Genomic DNA, 22933 nt, shown 5'->3' on the forward strand with positions numbered 1-22933 from the left:
ATTTGGCTGGGCATGGATCTAAAATACCACCTACCTGAGGCCACGTGGTGCTGGGAGAGTCTTGCTGAGAGCTTTTGTTGTTCAGATGAATTCCCGAGAGTGGCAAAAGAGTTCGATGAGGGACAGCATTACCTACAGAATTAATCTCCTGCCGTGCGGGATCCTCAGCGGTGTCTGGTGGAGTGAGGCCAATGTGGGAGTTCAGGGATGGCACTCTGCTCTCACTCAGGTACTGCTTCTGCTGATCTTGCTGCTGCTGCTGCAGTAAACTCTGGGGGTACAAGTGCCTGTACTGTTCGTGGGGATCTTGGAAGCAATACTGAGGTACTGCTCCCAACTGGATAAGCTGCACAGGATGACCGGGATCCTGAGAGTACTGGTGTGGCTCATGCATAGTCTTTGGATCGGGTTCCCTGTGATACGGAGGAAGCGGCAATTGCATCTGCTGCTGCTGCTGCTGTAACTGCTGCATGACAGGTTGTGTTTGGTAATACTGAGCGATCTGCACTGGACACTGCCGCTGCTGCCGAGCTGGAGGCTGCTGCTGGATCTCCTGGATCGAGAGCCGCTGGTGTCCCTGCTGGGGCTGAGTGTAGTACTGAGGCTGCTGCAAGTGCTGCATCTGTTGCGGTAGGAGCTGCTGGGACTGCATTTGTGGAACGTGCACCTGTCCCTGCTGGAACGCAGAATGCATCTGCATCTGTGATAAGTGCTGCTGGTAGTCGTAGTACAACTGTTGGTGCTGCATGACTTGCATTTGTTGCTTTTGCTGTGTGCTTGCAAAATTCTGGTGTGTTTGCTGTGGCACTGGTTGGTATCTTTGTACGGTGGAAGCTACGGGCTGTTGCTCAACCGCTGGCTTCTGAGACAGCAGCTGCCTGAGAGCACTGTCACCAGAATTATCCACCATCGAAGACTCGGTGTGCAGAACCTGAGCCATGTTGTTGACTTGAATTCTCAGATTTTGGTTAGCAAATACTTGTGTAAAGGAGTCCAATTTGTGCAGGACCCCACTGGTAATTTTTTGCGATCGGTTTTCACTGGGTTGCGGGTAAGAATATTGGTATCCGTCATGGGACTCCCCCTGCCCGAGGGGGCTCCACATTGCGCTTTGATTATTCAAACTGTTCCTTGCTGGGACATGGTTACCTGAGCCAGAATGTGTCCAACTGGTTTGTCTAGATGCATCCATCGACCCAAGACTTTTTGAACCTACAGGCAAAGCTATACTGTCCCTTGAATCTTGGGGAAATGGAGGGGAGAGGGGGGATGCCTGAGGAGCATCCATAACAGATGTCCCATAGCTATGATTTAGAGATGGAAGGGAGTTCATTTGGTGTTGTTCGTAGTACAAGTTCTCATTGTTGTTGGCAGTATGATTAGTTTTATACAATTGCTGGTCCCCCATTTTTGGTCACTTCTGTTCCAAACTTACAGGCACACAAACCATTGAAATCTCTATGAACCCTGAGATAGCTGAGTGAGGGGAAGGGAGGGGAGGGGAGAAGAAACTAGAATTACTTATAATTCAGCATGTCCATGTGCATCACAAGGACTAAAATTTCCTCCAGTCTGTCAGTAATTCCAATCTCAGACTCGATGTTGTTTCACATCTTCAATGAATGGACCACAGCACAAATCCTACACATATCAGTAAGTTTAGTGTGCCAAGCACCTGCAGAGTAAGAGAAAGACAAGGTAAGTGCTGGCTCTTTCCATAAACTGTTATTGTTATTGCCTCAAAGGAAACTGTAAAATCTTCTCATTTGAAATACATAATCAGATGCAAAATTGTAGCAGCTGGGCTATTTTAGAGCAGATAAGATTACTTCATCTCATCCTATTATCCTGCCTCTCTAGTGCTCCGATAAAATCATTCTGCCAAACCAATAAAAGCTTATTCTTCAAAACTGTCTTTTCCCATAAAGAATATAAACACTCAAGAAGTTTTAGTCAGCCATATACTGTGCTCTCATGACTACTTTTAGTCAGACAGTTGAGTGTCAAGACAAGTCACAGACTCATAAAATCACGGAATGGTTGGGGTTGGAGGGAACCTCTGCAGATCATCTCTGCAAACCCCTTCTAAACCAGGTTCACCTGTGCATACCTCTACAGAAGGAGACTCCACAGCCTCTCTGTGCAGCCTGTTCCAGTGCTCTGACACCCTCAAAGTAAGGATGGATGGATCATATTTAGATGAAACTTCTGTCTTTCAGTTTGCACCCACTGCCCCTTGTTCTGTTGCTGGGCACCAATGAAAAGAACCTGGCTCCATCCTCTTGACACCAGCCCTTAAGATATTTCTATGCATTGATAAAATCCCGTTTTCTCTTCTCCAAGCCAATCAGCCTCTCTCTCCTCATAAGAGATGCTCCAGTCCCCTTATCACCTCCACAACCCTCTACTAAACTCTTTCCAGTAGTTCTATGCCTTTATTGAACTAGAGAGCCTAGAATTGGACACAGCACTTCAGATGAGGCCCCATTAGGGCAAAAGAGAGCCAGGATCACCTCTCTTGACCTGCTGGCAATGGTCCTCCTCATGCTCCCCTGGACACCTTTGGCCTCCTTGACATTAAGGGCACTGCTGGCTCATGGACAGCTCGTTGTACATCAGGACCCCCAGGTCATTTTCCACAGAGCTGCTTTCCAGCAGCTGAGCCCCCTGTGTTGCTTTAGGGGGTTATTCTTCCACAGGTGCTGCACCCTGCACCTGCCCTCATGGAACTTCATTAAGATCTCTCCACTCAACTCTCCAGCCTGTCCAGCTCTTGCTGAATAGCTACCCAGGCTTCTGACAAATCAGACACTCCTCCCAGCTCTGTATCAGGAACAGAGTACATTCTGTCCCTTCATCCAGATCAGTGAGAAATAAGTTGAACAAGGCTGGACCCAGGATTGGCCCCTAGGGAACACCACTAGCAATGGGCCTGCAGTCAGACTCTGCACCACTGCCCACATGTCTGGGACCTTCCCTTCAGCCAGTTCTCAATCCACCTCACTCATCTAACCCACACTTCCTGAGCTTACCTATGAGGATGCTATGGGAGACTGTGTCAAAAGCCTTGCTGAAGTCAAGGCAGGCACTGCTCTCCCCTCATCTACCCACACAGCCAGACATTCCATCACAGAAGTCTATCAGATAGCTCAAGGTATTATTTCTCCTTCGTGAATCCCTGTTGACTACTACTGATAACCTTCTTTTCCTCCACATCCTTAGAGCTGACACCCAGGATGAGCTGTTTCATCACCTTTCCAGGGATGCAGATGAGGCTGACTGACCTGGAGTACATCTGCTAAGACCAAACCCAGGCAACTGAAATCTTTTCTTACCAGTCATTTTACATCAGGAATGCTGAACTCCGACTTCTGTTCTACTTCTCATCCCTCCTTCTTTGTGTTCCATGATTTTAACAGACAAATTTATACCGAATGCAGCCTTTTATAATTTTTACTGTATAAGCTGTAACTCAAATAATGTTTTACAGATGTCTGTACTGTTTTTCAAGAATAAAAAATACATAACCACATGACAGGTTTGTTTTACTACTCCACAATATGAAGCGATCACTGTGTCTACAGTCACACATATACACAGAGGTACAAAATGCTTATGCACTCATAAATACATTTTAAAATAAAAGCAGATCCTGAACTTGAACAAGAACACAGAGATATTAAAGCAAAACCTTAACTCTGTCTCCTTCATATCTGATTTTCTAAATGCAGTGCTCTCCACCAAAGACTCCTGCACATTGATGTCCTTACCTTTCTAAACTTAGAAGAATCCTCCAGCTATGTGGATAAATGTGAAGTCATCGATGGAGAAAATTTTAACCATTGCCAGATGCATATTAAGGAGAGTTTGTGCTAGCAACAGCAAATAAGGGTAATACATTGCTGCAGGCAGAAAAAAACCTTTTCCATTTTAGCATAATGTATAAGAGAAACCCATAGCTCCCAATGAAGAGCGTTTGCAGTGTGTATAGTTTTTGTGTAAACCATCTGCAACCATTAGTATGTAACATCTTCACATGACAAATAATAGCTGAGAATAATTGCAAGTTTATTTCCCCTTTCCAGAAATATACATTGCTTCACAGTTTCTCTGAACACACTCCCTTCCAGATTTTTATAGATGAACAATTAAAAAGATAGGAGTCAACAATGAACAGTCAGGCTGCCAACAGGGTTTTTCATCCACGACCCAACTTCAAAGACTTCCTACTAAAAATTATGAAGGGAAACTAAACAAACCCTTCACAAAACATTAAAAGGGCATAAAAATAAACACTGTATGGTGCTTCACACTGAAAGGCCATCAACATTTAGAGGAAGAGAGGGAACGTGCATCTCCTTTTATGCCTGCCAAGTTTAGGAAGCTCAGTCAAGATGCTCAGAACACATCTTCCCATAAAAACAGTACTACTGGATTTATAGGTACACCTTTTGCATAGGAGCTATGTCCCATTTCACCTATTAACAGAGCTGCTCCTTGAGTTTGGCCCTTCTTTTGTTGCCTCTGAAGTGACAAGTATTAGTCAAAGGACAAGAAACAATACAAACCAGTGAGGGAGAACAAATGTCTCCAGGAAACAATTAAAAGACCACAGGAATTCCAGGAGTAAAGACAGTAAGAGACTTAAGGTAGCAAATAACCTGATTTCATTACAAAAATGTATCAAGGGGCCAACCAGGCCTCTGAGCCCTTCTCTTCCCACAGGCAGGAGCACCATGGTGGCAGATGCTGTGGACTGCACCAGCAGCCACAGCTAGTGCTGTAGTCACCACAAAAAGTGCTGCCCTTTGGGCATGTGCCAAATTCCACTTACTGCACCCTTTCACCTGGGGGTTACCTGTCACAGGTTACAGGACACTGGAAAGCAGTCAAGAGGTTTTATATCTGTGGCATTAGCACACACAGCTTTCTTCCCCTCTCTCGGAATAAAAATTAAAAATGGTTCATTAACATTTCCTCTCCAGCAGCTCTAGCAACCTCAACTCAGCTCTGGTTTCAGAGGTGGGACATGCTGCTGTCAGGTATGTTATGGAGTTATCATCAGAGTCATACAGAAATTTACATTTGTAAAAAGCTTAAAAATATACAACAGGATATTACATTAGAATACCAATCAAGTCACAAAGGGACTGAAAAGTTTAGTCACTGTGAGAATCACATTTGAAAAAAATGGCATTTTTTTCAAACACCCAGCTCCCCTCCCCCAAAATAAAAATAAAAGAAAGATGAAAACATTCCTTTCAAAGGCATCACTGATCTGGAGAGGAAAAATGCAAATGTTTAAAAAGCATTGTTATCCTACCTTCAGGTAAAAGAAAAAAACCCAGATGCGCACATTGATAAAAGCATAATCAGTAATCAACCAGTCCCTTAGATACCAAATGTTGTTTTAGTACTTGAACTAAAAGCTTAAACTCAAGGGCTTGATGTTTTATACACAGCATTTGCTATCAGCTTTAACAAAATCCTTACAGTATACATTTCTTGTCAGACTAAAACCAGAGTCCATCACGACATCATTAAGGCTCAGGGGCACCAAAGTTAGTCTCTGGCCAACTGAGAAACCATTAGCAGCATAATGAATGATTTCCATTTAAGAGAAAGGAAAAAAAGGGTGTTTTTTCTCCTTTGTGTTTAGCACTGGTGCCTAAGCATCCATCACTGCCATTTATCACAACAGCTCTGACTACTAAATGGTTAAACTGAACAACTAAACTAGTAGGAGTTAAAAGCAACAACAGTTCTGCAGTTCTGTGTTTCTTCTCTTCCTAACAGTCATTTATGCTACTTAACCTATTACATTTCTGACATTACAGATACATCCCAATTATGCAATCATTACAAAGAAGCATGAAAACAAATGCCAACAGACAGAAACATTTCTGTAGGCTGCCTAGAAAAAGAAATACCCTACTTAAATTTATGGATGAAATCTGGACTCATGCTAATGGTAGTTCAATTGATTTCAACAGAGACAAGGGTTTGCTCCAATTCTTTTCTCATCATTTTGACAAGATCCCCTGCAACTTGCACAGCCCCATTCTCCAGCCTGAAAGCCAGGGGCCCACCAAGCTGGCTGAAATGCCTTTACACACTCCAGCTGTCTCCATCTTCAAACACAAGTAACTGAAAGGCAATACAAATAGACTCTCCTGGAAGCATGCCATATTTCTGGTAAACTTGAAGTGGGAAGAAAATATCAGTCTTCAGCAAAGGTGATCCAATTTTTCTCCTTTGTAAACTGTATCACCACAGAGCCAGAAGCAGCTGTGGGGCTCCCAGCACAGGGACATGGACCTGTTGAAGTGAATCCATAAGAGGCAACCAAGATGGTTAAAGGGATGGAGCACCACTTCTGTGAGGAAATGCTGAAAGAACTGGGATTGTTCAGCCTGGAGAAGAGAAGGCTTCAGAGTGCTCCAATTGTGGCTTTCCAGTACCTGAAAGTATCCTACAAGAATGATGGAGAAGGACTTTTTATGAGAGCCTGCAGTGACAGGACAAGGGGGAATGGATTCAAATTAAAGAGAGTAGTTTTAAATTATATACTAGGAAGAAATTCTTTACTGTGAGAGTGATGAGGCACTGGAACAAATTGTCCAGAGAAGTTGTGGATGTCTCATCCCTAGAAGTGTGTAAGGCCAAGTTGGATGGCATTCTGAGCAGCCTGGTCTAGTGGAAGGTGTCCCTGCTGACAGCAGTGGGGTTGAAATTAGATGGCCTTTAAGATCTCTTCCAATCCAGGCCATTCTATAAACTTAGAGAAGACAACAGGCAGTGAAATACTAAGATGATAGTTCTGTAAAATAAACAGTTCTGGCTCCATCACACACCACAGAAGCCAAAACTCGCAGAATTTTTCAACTTGAGTAAAATTACAGATCAAATGACAGTCACACAATTGAACTGCCTGAATTCACATGAATTCCAGAACGAGACATCCACTACAAATAAGTCGATGCATAAAAGTTGGGCTGGGTGTGTGCTGTAAAACCAGGGCTGAATGTCAGCCAGAGCCACTTTCAGAACTGAGTTAATGGAGAGGGATGACGAAAGACTGTAGAGAGCAAATGCTGAAGGAAGCAGACCCACTAAAAGTTATTACACTCACTGTAATAGTCTCAAACTCACTGTAAAGTTATTACAGCTCTAATCTAACCCATCTCAGTAGGCTGCATGGCTGTGTATCAAAAGGGAACTGGATCCCACAGTTTGTCCAACTTATTTCAAGTTTTTCAGCTGTCTCTTTAAGCTAAAAATATACATGCTTTTATAGATTAATTACTAGCTAGCCTGAAAAAAAAAGACTAGGTAAGATGACAAAAAAGCCCACATCCCTCCATGTTCAACCAGCTTTTGCAGGACAGAGTATCTGTAGTTACTCACAAGTGGCAGCATCAGCGGATACTCATTTGCTGAGCACCAACCCTTCTCGTGTCCCTCCCTCCCTCTGGGATGGTAAAATGCCTGTTAAAGCCAAGTTAACCACCACCCTTAGCAGCCTAAACTGTGTTTTGTAACACCTAAGGCCTGTTCAGAAATGTGTCATTGCTCTGTGTTCTCGTGTTTTAATTGTGCATTACCACCCCTCAGTCACACGGGTTGACAGGGCTCTCTTGAGTGACTGTCTTTCTGCCACTGGAATATAAGCTTCATTCTTAAGGTCAGGTAATATGAAAGCCAAAATCAAGTTCTCCTTTCCCTTCTTTCACCTAATTTTTTTCCCCTACTTAGCTTCCATAGAAACAAACCAGCATTTCTCTTATTCATTTTTTAGCCTTTTTTTTTTATGGGAAAGTTTTTATTGACCTGCTTTGTTATTCAGAACTGTCAGATCTCCTGCCAAGCTATTCCTAAACCAAGACAGCCATCATTCACATCATCTTGCTCTCTGATTTCCTTTAGGATAGACATAGGAATAAAGAGTAGTTCCTTCCCTGACAGCCTGCATTCTGCTCACACCAGTGCTACTGGCAGCCCAGCCACAGGCTGACCATAACCCAGCCTTGAAGCTGGGCACAGACAGGCACGGTTTTCAGCTGGCCACTACACCACTGTGACCCCACCCAGAGGAGCAGCTTTGAAAAGTAAGGGAGTGCTGCCCAAGAACAGAGCCACCTGCACTGCACACACACAGCTCTCAGGTGCAAAGCTGGCACTGCCCCTAGGTCTTCAGACCAGAGTAATGCTGGAAGGCTGAGAGGCACAGAATTAGGAGTGTAAGAGTGGTATATTTCAGAGACCCCTGTGCTCTTGTGTCCTGTTTAGATACCAGGCTGGCCCTCATAACTTATTATGAAATCAGAGTTCAAGCCCCTGCTCCTTTTTTTTTTTTTTTTTTTTTTTTTTTCTTCTTGGCAAAGAATGTAAGCCTGTGAAAAAATCAGCACAGTAGTCAAAGAGAATGAATAATTTCCAATGCTAGGGAAGGTGGTTGGGTGACCCACCAGAGAGGAAAAGGGAAAGAGAGGTGAGATGATAACTCAAAGACCTACTTTTTTATTTTTTTTAAGTATCTACAGAAATCCTGAAGACATCTGATATAGCAATAAAGAGAGACAGAGACTGAAAATAAGGGTCAGAAGGTATCAGGCTTATGGCTATTTTGGTTAGAATAAACATTGAAGCAGCAATACGGATTTCAAGGACCAAAAATTTTCTACAGCTACCTCAAGGACAAATGTTTTTAGGGATGAAAACCTTTTCATCCTAATCCTGGATACAATTGCTCCTATGGTTTCTGCTGCAATTCAGTTTTGTCTGGATTTGAATGGCAGAGATCTCAAACCCACGCCCATATCTGCATTCAAACCCAGAGGTTGACGTTCTTAGGCAAAACCAACAACAAAAAACCCACTTCAGTATATGAGAAAGTATGCAAATAGAGGAATTACAAAAGGGAAGAGGATTGAAAGGAAGCAAAATATTTAGTAGACTGATTTTTATAGCAAGCATAGTAAGAAAGCTATATACTCTTAAAATGGAAAAGGAAAAATGGATAAGCTGCTTTTTAATATCAATGCTGGTAGTTCTTCAACAGTTGCACAAATCCTCCAAAAATTATCATTCTCTTTGCAGCTAAGCTTCTGCAGTGCAGTTGGAAAGGCTGCTGAGTCTCATGTGGCTGCTCATTTAAGCTGTTCCCATTTCCACTCTTAAGAGAGACTAGAATGTCCTAATTCAGTTTAATAAAAAACACATTGGACTTGGGGGAGGGGAGAACAACTATGGCACTGAAAGAACCGAGCAATTTCTCTACTTCAATGAAGGTTAAAAAAAGGCAGCAAAAAAAAAAAACAAACCAAAAAAAAACACCAAAAAAAAAAAAACCAAGTAAAAAACCCAACACCAAATCCAATGAACCCAACAGGAAAAGTAACAGTTGATCATCTCAATGAAGTCTCTAGAAAAGGAGGAGAAGAAAGGAGGAAGACAAACAGAAACATCTTCCTCTTGTTTTGATCTGTGTAAAAAAAAAGCATTCTAAGGATTCTAAGGCACTAGTAATTTAATGAAAATGTTTTTTTCCCCAAACTAGCAGAATTCTGGTTATTCAAAGAGAGAATGCTGATTTCTAAATAAAGCCATTAACTGAATTTAGTTTAAGGAAGATACAATTTCATGAGTCCCAAAGAAACAAAAAGGTTGCTTCAACAAATCTGATTATCTTTGCTGTTGGTGAATTGTTTCAAGGTACCCTGAAGTGTTTGGAGAATTGCAGCAGAAGCAGGTATCATATTGCTTCATAAAAATGGCAAACATGAAATTATGTGATCTCCTCAAAATACTGATTAGAAATAAAAATAAAATCCAAGCCTTGACTTAAGGCCAGAAGAGCACTTGAATTGCATATTCCATGACTAAGCGGCTAAAAAGCATACCAAAGACCGCGCTAACTAAAGGCGCTACTGTGACAAACACAGCAGCTTTATTTTTTTTATTCGCTGATACTTTACTGCATATTAGATCAAGTGAAAGGTGATTTGAAGTCTCTTCAGCCAACCTGGGTTTACTGACTGCTAGTTTGAGACAAATTGTTGTCCCTTCTGCCGAGTCCTACATCAAGGGCAAAACTCTCAAACACTTCCTGGAAAATAAACATGTCCTAACATCAAAATTGTCTTCGGGTTCATATTTTAGTTTACTTCTATTACTGAACTGACCCACTTGTTATTCCCCAGCAAGATCCTGGTTCTGCAAACATGAAATGAACTTAGGACAGAGAGGTCAGACCTCATTCAGTTCTGTATGTGGCTACATTACGACCTCTGGTCACTGCTGTTGATTTGGGGGAGAGGGGGAAATTTTCAAACATTAATTGCTGTGACCACAGCCATGATAAGCCTCCAAGTTTAGTTTAAGGTGAGCACCCTTGTAATGCACTTAAGCAGTTTCTTCCTGACCTCTGTAGTGTTTACTCTCTGCAGAGTGCAATGCGACTGCCTTTTTCTGTAACTGGAAATGCTTTGAAACAGTCAAAGAACATAGGCTAGGATTTGCAAAAACAGGCAAAGAGGAAACATCCTGAGAGAGATAAACAATCAAAAAAATCAAGCACAAGTAGTACTATGTGGAAAATAGAACATGGCTAAGCTTTCAGTGGGGAGGGAACAGCTATTTTGAGCCCGGTGTCTCCCCTAAAGGAGAGAGTTTTGAGAAATGCAGCTGCAGGACCCTCTGAAAAGTCCATCCCTCTAAAATAGGCCATGCTGGTGCCTAGCAGTGGAGCCAAATCAAATCCAATGGCTAAAAAAACCCAACCACCATGGTTGCTGCTTCTTTTTTTCTTAAGTTAATGTCCTTTTGCTTGTGTGAGACAATATAGCCAAAGTAGTTCTTTAAGATATGTGTGTATACCTCTTGTATCACACATACTGTGGAACACAAAATAATATTCTACCAGATACACAGCCAATACACAACTAACCAGATTTGAGAAGTCCATAAATAAACTCACAGGGACTCAGAAGCCCGAATTCTGAAAAACTGTCAAAAAGCACTGAAACTTATTAAACAAGACAAAACACTGAAAACATTGAAAAACTGGACATATGATGCTCTGACATTACCTGATTTTTGAGGATTTGTGAGATTCTTGTATCTTCTTGTGCTGTCTTTGCCATAACATTTCATGCTGCTTTCATTCTGTGATCTCAAAGTGATGTATCTGAACAAAACAAAAGAATGGAAATTAGATTTTCCCCACATGTGACTATCTCCCAACACTAGCTTGCTCCAAAGCATGAGCAGACTTATGACAATGAGCTTCCTATTGCAACACAACAAAAAACATACTTCTATTCAATATAGTATCTCCAGGTGACTCTATCTTTTAAGTCACTATGGCAGAGGGCAACTATCAGCACTCCAACTCCTTTAAAGAACAACCAAGAACCCCTTCCTCTTATTGATTGTGAGAGACTGCTTCACTGTCAAATCTCTGGGATGGATACATCCACAGACCTTCAAACTACAGACTGAAATACAAGCAAGTGAATCTTTTATTCTTACTCAGCTTGGTGCCTATTGCAAAATGAGGAATGGGTTATGTTGATGCAATAAATAAAACAACATCTTGCCTCTATTGCAGGTACCATAAAGATTTCACAGCACCTCATGCTGCTTTGACAGAACCCAAAGGGAGAGTGAATGCTCTCCCTGAGAGGAGGGAGATTTGCTGGCCCAGAGCTTGCAACCTCCTACATGACAAGTATCACACAAACAAGTGCAGGTACAGCAATCAGGAAGGGAGGGATTAATGAAAGTCAAAGATGTGGCAGATACAATCAGGCTGTCACCCAGTGCAGAAGAGGTATCTAGACAAGGCATCTTAAATTACCTAAATGAAAACAACACATATGTTTTTGTCAATGCTGTTGCCTGGATGGCTTTGAGGGAAGGCCGTCAGCACCTGAGGGCGGTAAGAATGTTGGCTGAAATCACTGCGAGGCTACTCTACGTGATCTTTGAGAAGTCAAGGGGATTAGGGGACATCCCAAAAGAAGGTGGCTAATGCCACCCTATCCAAAAGAAGAGCTTAAAGAGGGACCTGAGAAATTACAGGCCTCTCAGCCATACTTCAGTCAGCCATACTTCAGTCCCTGGAGAAAGTTCCAGAGCAAATCCTGCAGGGGGTTATCACAAATCAGATGAAGCATGTGACTGGGAAAAGCCAGCATGGATTCACCAAGGGCAAAGTGATACGAGTGCAGACCACCAACCCTGAGCCCACTGCTGTTTCATACATTCATAAGTGGTCTGGAAGACAGAATCCATGTACCCAGATAAGGTTTGCCAATGATACCAAGCTAAAAGGGGCAGCAGACACTTCAGCAGGAAGAGCCACCTGAAGAGGCTGGAAGAGTGGGGTAACAAGAACCTTATGGAGTAAAACAAAAACATGCAAGGTCTTCCGGACTGGACCAGATGGTCCTTGAGGTGCCTTCCAACCAGATAGTTTGTGATTCTGTGAAACAGGCCTGGAAACCTGGGGTTCAATTCACAGCTCACTGGTATCAGTGGAAAACATTTCATCTGCATTGAGCTCAGCTGGGTTTTGGAAAGTCACTCCAAGCTTAAGAAGAAAATGTAGAAATGATCACAGATAACCCTCAACATTTACTTCCTCTCACTGTCATGCTACATTCACTTTTTAAAATTTTTCTTTTAAAATCTCTGATAATAGGTCCCAAGCACCGTGATGCTGCCACATGCAGCAAGAAGCCACCCCGCCAAGTCCAGCAGATCCTTGCACAGAACAAGTGCCCTCCCTTAGTTATCCAGCAAGGTGGGGGAGAGGAACCCAAGCAACTCCCTTGTCCTGCCCAGCACCAGTCTCTGCTTCCCCCTCCATCCTCCCCTTGCAAGCCCACAGAAAACAGCAGAGCACAATCCAGACATCAACCCACCAAAGCATGCACCATGAGAGACAGTGGAGCCCTCACAAAGCCTGACCCGCCTGAAATGTCTTTCTTTAACAGAACACCTCAGCTGATGGTCAGTGCTGGTAGCACCACATGGATTTTCTTGGATTTAAGTGAGTTTTTGATTACAACATTATCATGTTGAGCCCCAGTAACTAAAACCCGTGTGCATCCATGTCTTGCAAGAAACGTTGAGCCTAAATTCATAAATTCATCACCCACTTGCATCCTCTCAGCTCTCAACTTTTCTAAGCAAGTCCATGAATCTTTGTTAGAATAAGGTTTTACTAAATTCACCTCTACTTAATGCTTTATCTGACTTGGTTTTCACACTGCTATTTAAACACCTATACGTTTATAAAAGGCATATTGAATCTTATAGTTGACTAAAAATTGAGCACCATTTGTTCGTAAGAAAAAATACTCAGACACACAGAGAAAACCTGAGACTAACATCAGTGGAGCCAAGAGGGAAAATGTTGGGGTTTTTTGCCTCAGTTTAACACAGCTATTTAGGAACCTGCCAATATGTTTAAATTTAATTTAAAAAATAACTGCTATATCATGAGCCATGACCGAAGTCACAATATATAGTTTTGCTTTCTTTGTCATTTATCCATCTGCTCTGAACAAATGATGCTACTATTAAGCCTAAAAATGCCAAAATACTGTGCAGACAAACCATTCCTGGTAGTTTCCTACAGAGGCCGGGCTGATGGACACTAAGAAAAACAACAACTGAAATACCCAAAAAAGCCCCTTCCTGTTTTCCATATTTGTTCTGGCTGCTTTTCCCACTATATCACTTTCATTATAGCTACAATACCACCCCTATGCTGGGTTACAGAAATTATCAGACATGTGCAAAGGTCTCATACATAATAACACAGCTAAAAAGTAAAACTCTGGATGTTTTAGAGCCAGAGGTAGAGAACTGATGGCTGATAAACACTGAAAACAGTCCCAACATAATTAATGCAGGAACAAACACTGAAGATGTACATTAAATTTACAAATGAGATTTTAATTCTTTCAATCAAATTTTTAACCATCTCATTTTTTGAGGTTTAGATTAGAAAGCAATCTAACTTTATACTCCTTTACCATATTCTTCAGTTTTGCTTCCATCCCAGCCCTTAGATTTTGCATGCAAACAAAGCACGATAAGGAGAAGCTGAGAAGTGAAACCTACAGCAACATTTACAAATTAAGAGCTAAGTCAGAGATCAGCTATCCCATATACACAATATAAATTTTCAGTCTTCTCTCTTCATTAGGATTGATGACGGTGCTGGAAAATAAGGAGCATGTAATACCTTTTATGGGAATGTAAAGCACGGATGAATTAGCAGAAAGAGAATGCAGCTGAATCAATTTCTCATCTCAAGATAGTAATGGAGGCAATTTCTTGAACTTTACTATGCTTGTAACATATTGATCAGCAAAGCTTCACACTGCAAGTTAAAGTAGGTATTTTCCCAGGAAGAAAATGGAGGATGGCAGTAGAACTCTAGACATCACACCAAAGACAGGGATTTTTTTTCCAGTCATATTACACTAAAGAACACTCCATGTTCCCACGTGCTTGCATGTTATTGCAACACATGAGAGGAAGATTTATAGATGAAAGCTGAATTAGTCCTGCAGCAGCCTTCACAAAGTAAATTTAGTGACAGGGCAGGGAGAATCGTTTCTAACTGAAAGCGAGTAGGTTTAGATTAGATATTGGGAAGAAATCCTTTTCTGGGAGGGTGGTGAGGCACCAGAACAGGTTGCCCAGATAATCTGTGTCTTCCCCGTCCCTGGAAGTGTTCAAGGTCAAGCTGATGGAGCTCTGAGTAACCTGGTTTAGTGGAGGTGTCCTGCTAAAAAGCAAAGGTGGACTCCCTCTATCCGCACTAGACAACACAGCACAGAGAACCCCGGGCAGTCTGTGAGTTCTGCACACAAACTGCACTCCGAGGAATTCCCCCAGACCTCCACACTTGGAGCTTAAAGGTACAGGACTCCTGTCTGGGCACAGAGCAGACAACAGGGGATGCAGTATCATAAAGTCATCCCAAGAAACCATGGCAGGCAGCTTGGAACTGGATGATCTTCAAGGTCCCTTCCAACCCAAACCGTTCTAGGATTCTGTGATTGTATGATTTACTTAAATAGCATTAACTTCTGTATTATCTGATGTTAAGAACTTAAACAAGGTGTTACAACTGGGAACCCAGACTTCCTGCAGATCACCAGAGCATTCAAAATATGATTCTGAGAATATACCAAAGGGAAAAAAATAACTATAGTATTAAAGAGCATGAATTGCTTGCTTGGTTATGATCAAACAGTGTTTAATAAGTTTTGGAGCAGGAAAGGGAAAAGTTAGCCATTGTAAGATAAGAATGTAAGAACAACAACAGAGTATGTGTATTAAACAAGCAATACCAACAAAGACTGTAATATCAACTGGCTAAATCAGCAACAAAATAGTTACGAGTACCAGAATTATCACCATCAATCATATACCATTACTTCAGTTAACACAACTATATCAGAGCAGAGTCTGTCCTCACATGCTGGAAGTCCTCCCTTAATCATCAGCCTCATGTATTTGTTCCCTTTCACTGGTCCATGTGCAGCTTCTTGCTTGCACCTTCCTAGAAAAACTCAAGGAATTCAAATTCTTTTCTAAGGACAAGAATCTCCATGCATGCATAATTATTTTTATGTGCTCATTTCTGCATCTTTGAAATGCTTCAGGAATATTGCGTGACATTTATTTTCAGAGAAAATGGCTTAGACAAACAAAGCATCTTACAGATGAGACGCTATTCCACAGATATAAATTCCAAAATTTATTAGTTTTTCACGTGCAGGGTCCAAGGCTTCAGGTAACACATACAGTACAACGTGAGATCATGTTTAAAGTGTCTTTGACTTGAGCTACTGGTCAGCTTCATCCCCACCACACAAAGCAAATGGGTGCTGACATGAAAGGAGACAGTTACACCACAGGTATAACCCAGGAGGTGCCTGCCCTGGCAGCTGCACCAAGCACCTGCTCTCTGGCACTGGCCAGAATGTAATCCAGCTCCCTTCAGCAGGGCTCAGCTTGGCCCATCCAGGAGAAAACTCCCCTGTACCTCCTACCACATAACCACCTCTTGTCCTCTCCTTACTAAATCTGGAGAGCAACCAGGCTGGCAGTAATGGAGCACCAGAGCTGCTGCAGAACCCATCATCTTCCCCTTCACAACTCTCCTGTGCTCATCTCCTGCTCACCTCCTTGGAAGGACAGCAGATGCTCACTCCCCATCTCTTTTTTTTGGTGACATTCATCATTTTTGCAGGTCTCCTTGCAGATCAATGACTTCTGGTGTTTTTTTGTCACCCCATACTTTGGATTTCTCTTCTTTTACAACACTTTGTGGACTGGGGGAGGTGAAATGGGAGGCAGGGAGGACCAGAGCCACATATGGTATTGAAGACAGAGGAGCACCACACATTTACACAGCAGCACTTTAATGCTTTCCATTTTGTTTTCTGTTATTTCACTAAAAAGTACTGACACCTGTTTTGTCTATAATTTTACTGCCATTTTTACAGGACAACCATGAAGTCTCTTCCAGAGCAGTTAGCACCTGGTGAAGCATTCATCAGGCATGAACCGTATTGCGACTGCCCTCCTCCTCCTCCATGCATGGCTTTTGTTTATCTATAAGCAAATTCCTCCAGCATTTTATCATCCAATCATTCAGTATAAGGAGTTCTGCAACACATTTCAGCCAGCCCTTTTTTTCATTATTCTTAATACCTCAAGCCCACACTCTTGAAAAATTTCAGGTTCCTACTTAAAACTATGAAGTGACTAAAACTGTTCAAACAAAATCATTGCCAAAAATTACATCAATAAACAACCCTGTTTCCTTGAAAAAGCCTCAAACTATCATTTCCCTTTGCAAAATTACTGCAAACCAGCCACTCTCCTAAAAGAAATTCCCCAGTCACTAAAAAAAAAAAAAAATCTAAGTGGGCATTCCCCATAATGAGCTTTAGTCCTAATTGTTCCAATTTGGCAGAGTTGGGGACACGACACAGCAAGATCTTGTCAACAGCCTGATAACCTGACATTTGGACCTCTCACTAATATGCCAACCCTGCCCTAAGAAGATGGAGCTGGAGCTCCACAGCTCGGGAAACAGCACTATGAGACCAAAAAAAAAAACCCCAACCTCAAACAAATAAGCTGACAAACCTGAAAGTCTAACAGCTACTTCTTCCCTGCAGAAGGTGGGTGGGAAAAAAAAACCCAACCCATCCCACCCCTCTGCAGACTGACTGCTATGCACTGCCAAGAATATTTTGAAAGACACAAAATGTATAATAACTTTTCAATTGAATATTAATTTCTGAATTGAAAGGAAACATTTAAGGGTGAGTGGGTGTAAGGAATGATTCCTCCTCGGTGCTGCCGCGCTATTTATTAAAGGCTGCAAATACCCACAAGAATTCAGCTTTGGCCTTTGCACTGTACACTAACAAGCTTAGTTTACTGACATTCACAAAGCATGTGAAGCTCTGCTTCAAATGATCCCTTTGAAAGAGACAATTACCAGACAACTGGAGATTGGATGACCATCAGATCTAATTAAATTCTTAAATCCTGTTTGTATTTTTATCCATATCTTTCTCACCATTCTTGCTGAGAAGGGGAATGGGTTGGTTTGGGAGACCGAGAGAACAAAAATATGCCTTTCCCACACCCCCATTCCCCTCCAGTTACAGATCTGCTTGGAACAAAACTTGAGACACGAAATCAATGCAGCCAGTGGTGGAATTCATCTTACTGTGACAGAAATATTCCATTTTCCCTAGCTTATATTTTAAATTGCTTTCTGATATACCAGGTTATTATTTTTTCTAGCCTCTTTCGTTCCTTACATAATTAAATGCCACGCCATTCAGCTTTTACAATTACTTTTACCATTTTCAGAAGAACATTTCTCAACTTTCTATGAAGAATTTATTCCCCACAAGTATTAGCTCCACTGACTATTTTCTTCTTCATTACATTAAAAGCTCTTAGCCATCCCTGTAGTGATCTTCTCCCTAACACAGACTTTCCGGTAGGGTGGGTATTATTTGCCAATCCTCAGTTTACTTTCCGAGTATTCCACAAAACCAGAAGCAGCACAGAGGAGGAGAAAGGGCAGTGCTTTTTAATACTTCAGTGCCTTCAGCTCGCAAGCAAGGAATAAGGGCTAGGCATAATTTATGGATACTTTTTTGTAACAAATTGAGATTTTGCATTTAATACTTGCAAAAATAACAACAATGCGCCCAGAAAGGTCTCCTAGCTAAGCTGTGACCGTTTCACACATTTACCCTCCAGGTATAGACAGGCAGCCACTGAAACTTTGAGTTCTGGCTTCTACAATTCCTATTCAAAGACCTCAGTTTTGGAGCAGGAGTGTTCCCAGCCCTGCAACTTCACCTTCAAGGTACTGCCCACACTAAACGCAGGTCCAGCTGCACAACACTCTCTACAGTTTGCCAACTTGTAACAAAGCACACAGAAAACCTTAAAGAGGTGCTTTATTGATGTAGAAGTGACAAAGCAAACACATCATTCTGCAAGAAGCAAGTTCATCCTGCTTAATGCTTCTTGGAGAGAAGTATAAACAAACCCCCACAGATTACAGTAATGCCTCCCTTCCTGGGAAGGCTAAAGATAATTATTTGGAGAGAGGGGGTTTATTTGTTTTGGTTAGTTTTGGAGTTTTGTTTGTTTGTTTTTATTTTGTGAACTTGGGGGAGGGAGGGTGGTGAGAGCTGGGATGAAGAACAGAAGAGCAAGGAAGAAAAGGCTCTTTTAAATAATTTAATAGCTAAAGCTTTATTTCTGACCAAAATGCCATCTTGTTTCTTAGTAGAACAGGAAGAAGGAGTTTCCAGTGAGTGCCTAACAAGCATCAGGGAAGAAACCTTCTCTGTGGCAGGCACAGTACACCACTACAGCATCTTGTCTTGTGAATTATAAGTAGGAAACACTTTGAAGATGATGATAAACTTGCTTGTCATCTCTGTCTCACCAACTGACCAAAAAATCTTTCAGGATTACTGAAATGTTACCAAGCATCACGCCTCCGACTGAAAGCAATGTATGCCTGACCTTTTTATACTATTTTCAACTCTATCACAGATAGAGCTTGAATTATTGTCCCAGACAATTCAAGAGCCTACAGGCTCTGCCATTTCCCCATGTTCCCACTGGCACCCTGGCACAGTGTTTTGTATGAAGGTGAAGGAACTGGGAGCTCTATAAGAGAAGCCAGAGGATAACATCTCATTTCACGTCCCAATTTTGTCTGAGGTCACAATGACCTGAATCTAGCATGAATTACACATAATCGTCCTCGAAGCAAGGGGATCTATGCCAACTGAACCTCGTAAGTTTTGGTTGCTAGGAGGTAGCAGTGGACATATTCTCAAGTCCTGTTTACTTAAGCCATTGAGGTTTCCTCTCTGGAATAACTTTCCACAGTCTGCCCACTGGTTTATCTCTCCTTGAGACATCAGACTAGAGCTAAATTCTGTGATTTCCCATCTGCTGTCATTTAGAGAAGCCTCTATGAATTATCTCTCCAAATAGTCTGCAAAAGACCTCCAACACCTCCAGAACAAGCTCATATCGTTAAACAAACCAGATAACATGATTAGCACAAATCCTGTTCAGAGAAATCTTGCATTCGGACATGCTGTTGTTCAGATGGCCGCATACCAAGTTCTGCATCTCAAACCTCACAAGCCAGCACAGCAGACAGAACCTCAGTACCACTTCACAGAGCTTGCCTTAAATTTTCAGTCTGTTCTCTGTCCCTAAAAGATTTATCTCAATGGACATACAATATTTTTACATCAACATTTATTATCAACTGTTTTACATGGATATTAAGTTTCAGAGTGTGCTATCTGGAAATCTTGGCTGCTCCAGATCATGCTTTTAAAGACTTACTCTATAATTCTCCTATCAGTTTGTAGGAGATGCATTTCTGTCTTCTGATTTAGGAACACATAAACAGATTTTTCATGGTTATCTTAGCTAAGATGGGACTTGGACTATTTATTTATTGCATTGTTTACATGTACTGTGAGCCACCCGATGAGGCAATTGAGAAATAAAACCAACCTCCTCCTTTAGACTACATCATTTCTGACACCATTTCTACTCAGACATCAGCTCAAGTTTTGTTTGTTTTATGGAGAAAGAAAGTAAACAAACACAGACTTCAGTTTTTCATCATTTACTGAACCTATGGCATACCAGACTCATTTTTCATCATGCCTTAGACTCAAGCTGAAATGCTAATTACAAACACAAATAAAAGGTAATGCTTTTCCAATAATTAGTAGGCAAGCAATTCTCAGAACAGTGTTATCAGATTTATCACAGGATTCTGGAAAGAAGATAGTGATGCTGACACACATGGTCGTGGTTTCCCTTCTGTTCACTCTTCATTTACAGCAGATTCAAACCTCTGGATTATCTACTCAAGACATCTGACTGGTAAAGTAATTTGTAACTCTGAGCAGCATGGAAGTTCCCCACTGTACCACCCTTGGGAACTGCCCAAGCAACACTAGCTACAAGCAGTACAACCAGAGGATGGAGATGTAATGCCATGGACCTCAGGCATTTTTACTTCTGACTGTGGACTTCATGACTGAAAAACGCAACCAAAAATGCCATTTCTAACAACCCCCATTAGTGCAAACACGAGGTAACATAACCAGGAGCTGTAGAGTGGGAGTATGGATGGATTGTGAGTTGATGTTAAAAGAGCTAAAAGAGGAGGTAAAAACAACTTCAGTAGAGACGAAAGGTGAGATACACTGAAGCATGCTGATCAAATCAGAAGCAAAGGCAGCTCTGGCAACACCAGCCAGACCTCAGCAGGCAGTGCTTTGGCTTCTCTCACCCAGAGTAAGCAGCTTTGGGATCTTCCCAAAGCTTCAACACAGCCAAATTCAAAAAGGCACAAAACTCCTGAGAATCCCTGCCATGGTGACACCCATTCCCACTCTGAAAGCATGGTGGCACATGGTGAGAGGGAAGCCTGGTGCTACCACTGTGTGGCCTGCAAAGATGTGGTCCTGAAGAGATGCTGAGCTTTGTCCTGGATTGCCTGCGCTTCGCTCCAATGGCACACCCTGCACTCCTGCTAAGGAAACACCATTATTGCTCCTTGCCAAACCTCACGGCCTTTACCTTAGGTGCAGGCTGCAAAACCTGCACAGCACCAGGGCGTGCTGAACAGCCTTCCCCCAGGACTGCACCCAAAGGAGGAAAGCACCAACCTGCATGAGTGTTAGGTAGGTGTTCAATAGCAGCTTCATCTGATAAAGATTCCAAGCAGAGACCTCCCAGGTAGGGTTAAAAGACTATTAAAATATTTTTTCCTATGTATGAAAAACCTTACATTTGTTCCTTTATCAATGGAGAATTCTTATTACTGTTCTTCAGTTAAAAGACAGTACGAATGCATAACATATAATGAAGGCACTGCACATATGATTTAAAGTTGCCTCTGAATACCTAATGCACAAAGATTTGTTTTCCTTCAGATGCCAAGAATCAGGCTAGAACAACAGTAATATGATTTTGGCTTGTACAAAACAATGTTTTATTTTTTTAATAGGCAATGATCCTACATAAAAAAAAATAAATCCAATTGTCCTTATGGGAGATTTGAAGACAAGCCTTCTGGAAAACCAGTAACTGCACAAGACAAAAGATAGTCAAGAGTACTGTTTCTGTCATATTCTTAGCATTTCTGGACAGCAAATTCCAGCTACGAGAAAAGTCTATATATATTAGATGTTGTAGCAGGTAACAACAGCATGAAAGTCTAAATCTTTGAAAAGAGTTAAGAGTTTCAGTAAGCCTAATTTTAAATTGTTTTGTTAATTTTATTTTTTAAATATTGAGAACCCCAGTATAGATTTGATTTTCTTTTTAGTTTTTTACAGGGCATTGCCTTGGAGGAAGACCATTTCACAGAAAAATCTTAAGCCATTCTTTACTTCATCTTTCTCTGCATTAATGTCTCTGGTAATGCAGGACCCGGATCAGTTTATGCAGTCTCATGTTATCCTACTGGCATATTTTCCAGCAATGCCTAGCTATGTCAAATGCTGCATTTCTCTCATTTTTTACATTAGTTTAGCCAGTGGCCTGATTTTCACTGGGATAGAGGTAATTTTCTTTCTGGTAGCTGGTACAGTGCTGTTTTGGATTTAGGATGAGAAGGAATATCATCCCTCAAGTTTTAGATGTTGATAAGCAGTGCTCACTCTTAGTCAAGGACTTTTCAGTTTTTCCACGTTTTGCCAGTGCAGAGGTGCACAAGAAGCTGGCAGGGAGCACAGACAGGACAGCTGACTGGCCAAAGGGATATTCCATACCACAGAACCATCATGCCCAGTATACACCCTGGGGGGAGGATCACTGCTCAGGGACTGGCTGGGCAAGGGGAAGTGGGTGGGGAGCAGCGGTGCTGTGCTACACTTGTCCTCTCTCTTTTTGTAATCTCCCTTTTCCTTACGGCTATTATTATTTTATTTTACTTTCTTTCCATTATTAAACTGTTCTTATCCCAAGCCATAGGTTTTACCTTTTCTGATTCTCCTCCCCATCCCACTGGAGTGTGGCTGTGTAGTACTTAGCTGCTGGCTGAGGTTAAGTCATGCCACCAAGCCTAGATTCAAGAGTGGACTCACATTCCTCTGCCCATTGAAAGCTTCAGCTGCAATCTCATTAAGTCCAGAGTTCTCCCTTGCAGAATCCTCCCTGAGTTTTGCAAGGCTAAAATGGTCTTAATAGACCAATTGCAATGCCCTGTTCCTTTGAGATCTTCTGCCCTTTTCTGGAAGAGAGACAGCACAGTCATTTTCCTTCACAGAGGGACCTTGAATTATCAGACTTTTCTGATACTTTCTGA

General features: G+C 41.8%; 1 protein-coding gene across 6 annotated transcripts in view; it reads right to left on the reverse strand.

Annotated features, from left to right (window-relative positions):
- Nucleotides 1–22933, reverse strand: part of TRERF1 (transcriptional regulating factor 1) — a 101086-nt gene that overhangs the window by 21245 nt on the left and 56908 nt on the right. For all 6 annotated transcript variants that reach the window (XM_068185807.1, XM_068185801.1, XM_068185805.1 and 3 more), the window contains 2 exons: nt 11091–11188; nt 35–1675 (listed from right to left, as the gene is read on the reverse strand). In XM_068185807.1, the coding sequence (XP_068041908.1) occupies nt 35–1408 (1374 nt within the window). In that variant the 5' untranslated portion in view covers nt 1409–1675; nt 11091–11188. The remainder of the gene's footprint in view (nt 1–34; nt 1676–11090; nt 11189–22933) is intronic.

Source organism: Anomalospiza imberbis, chromosome 3 (assembly GCF_031753505.1).
Source record: "Anomalospiza imberbis isolate Cuckoo-Finch-1a 21T00152 chromosome 3, ASM3175350v1, whole genome shotgun sequence".
Lineage (NCBI taxonomy): Eukaryota > Metazoa > Chordata > Aves > Passeriformes > Viduidae > Anomalospiza > Anomalospiza imberbis.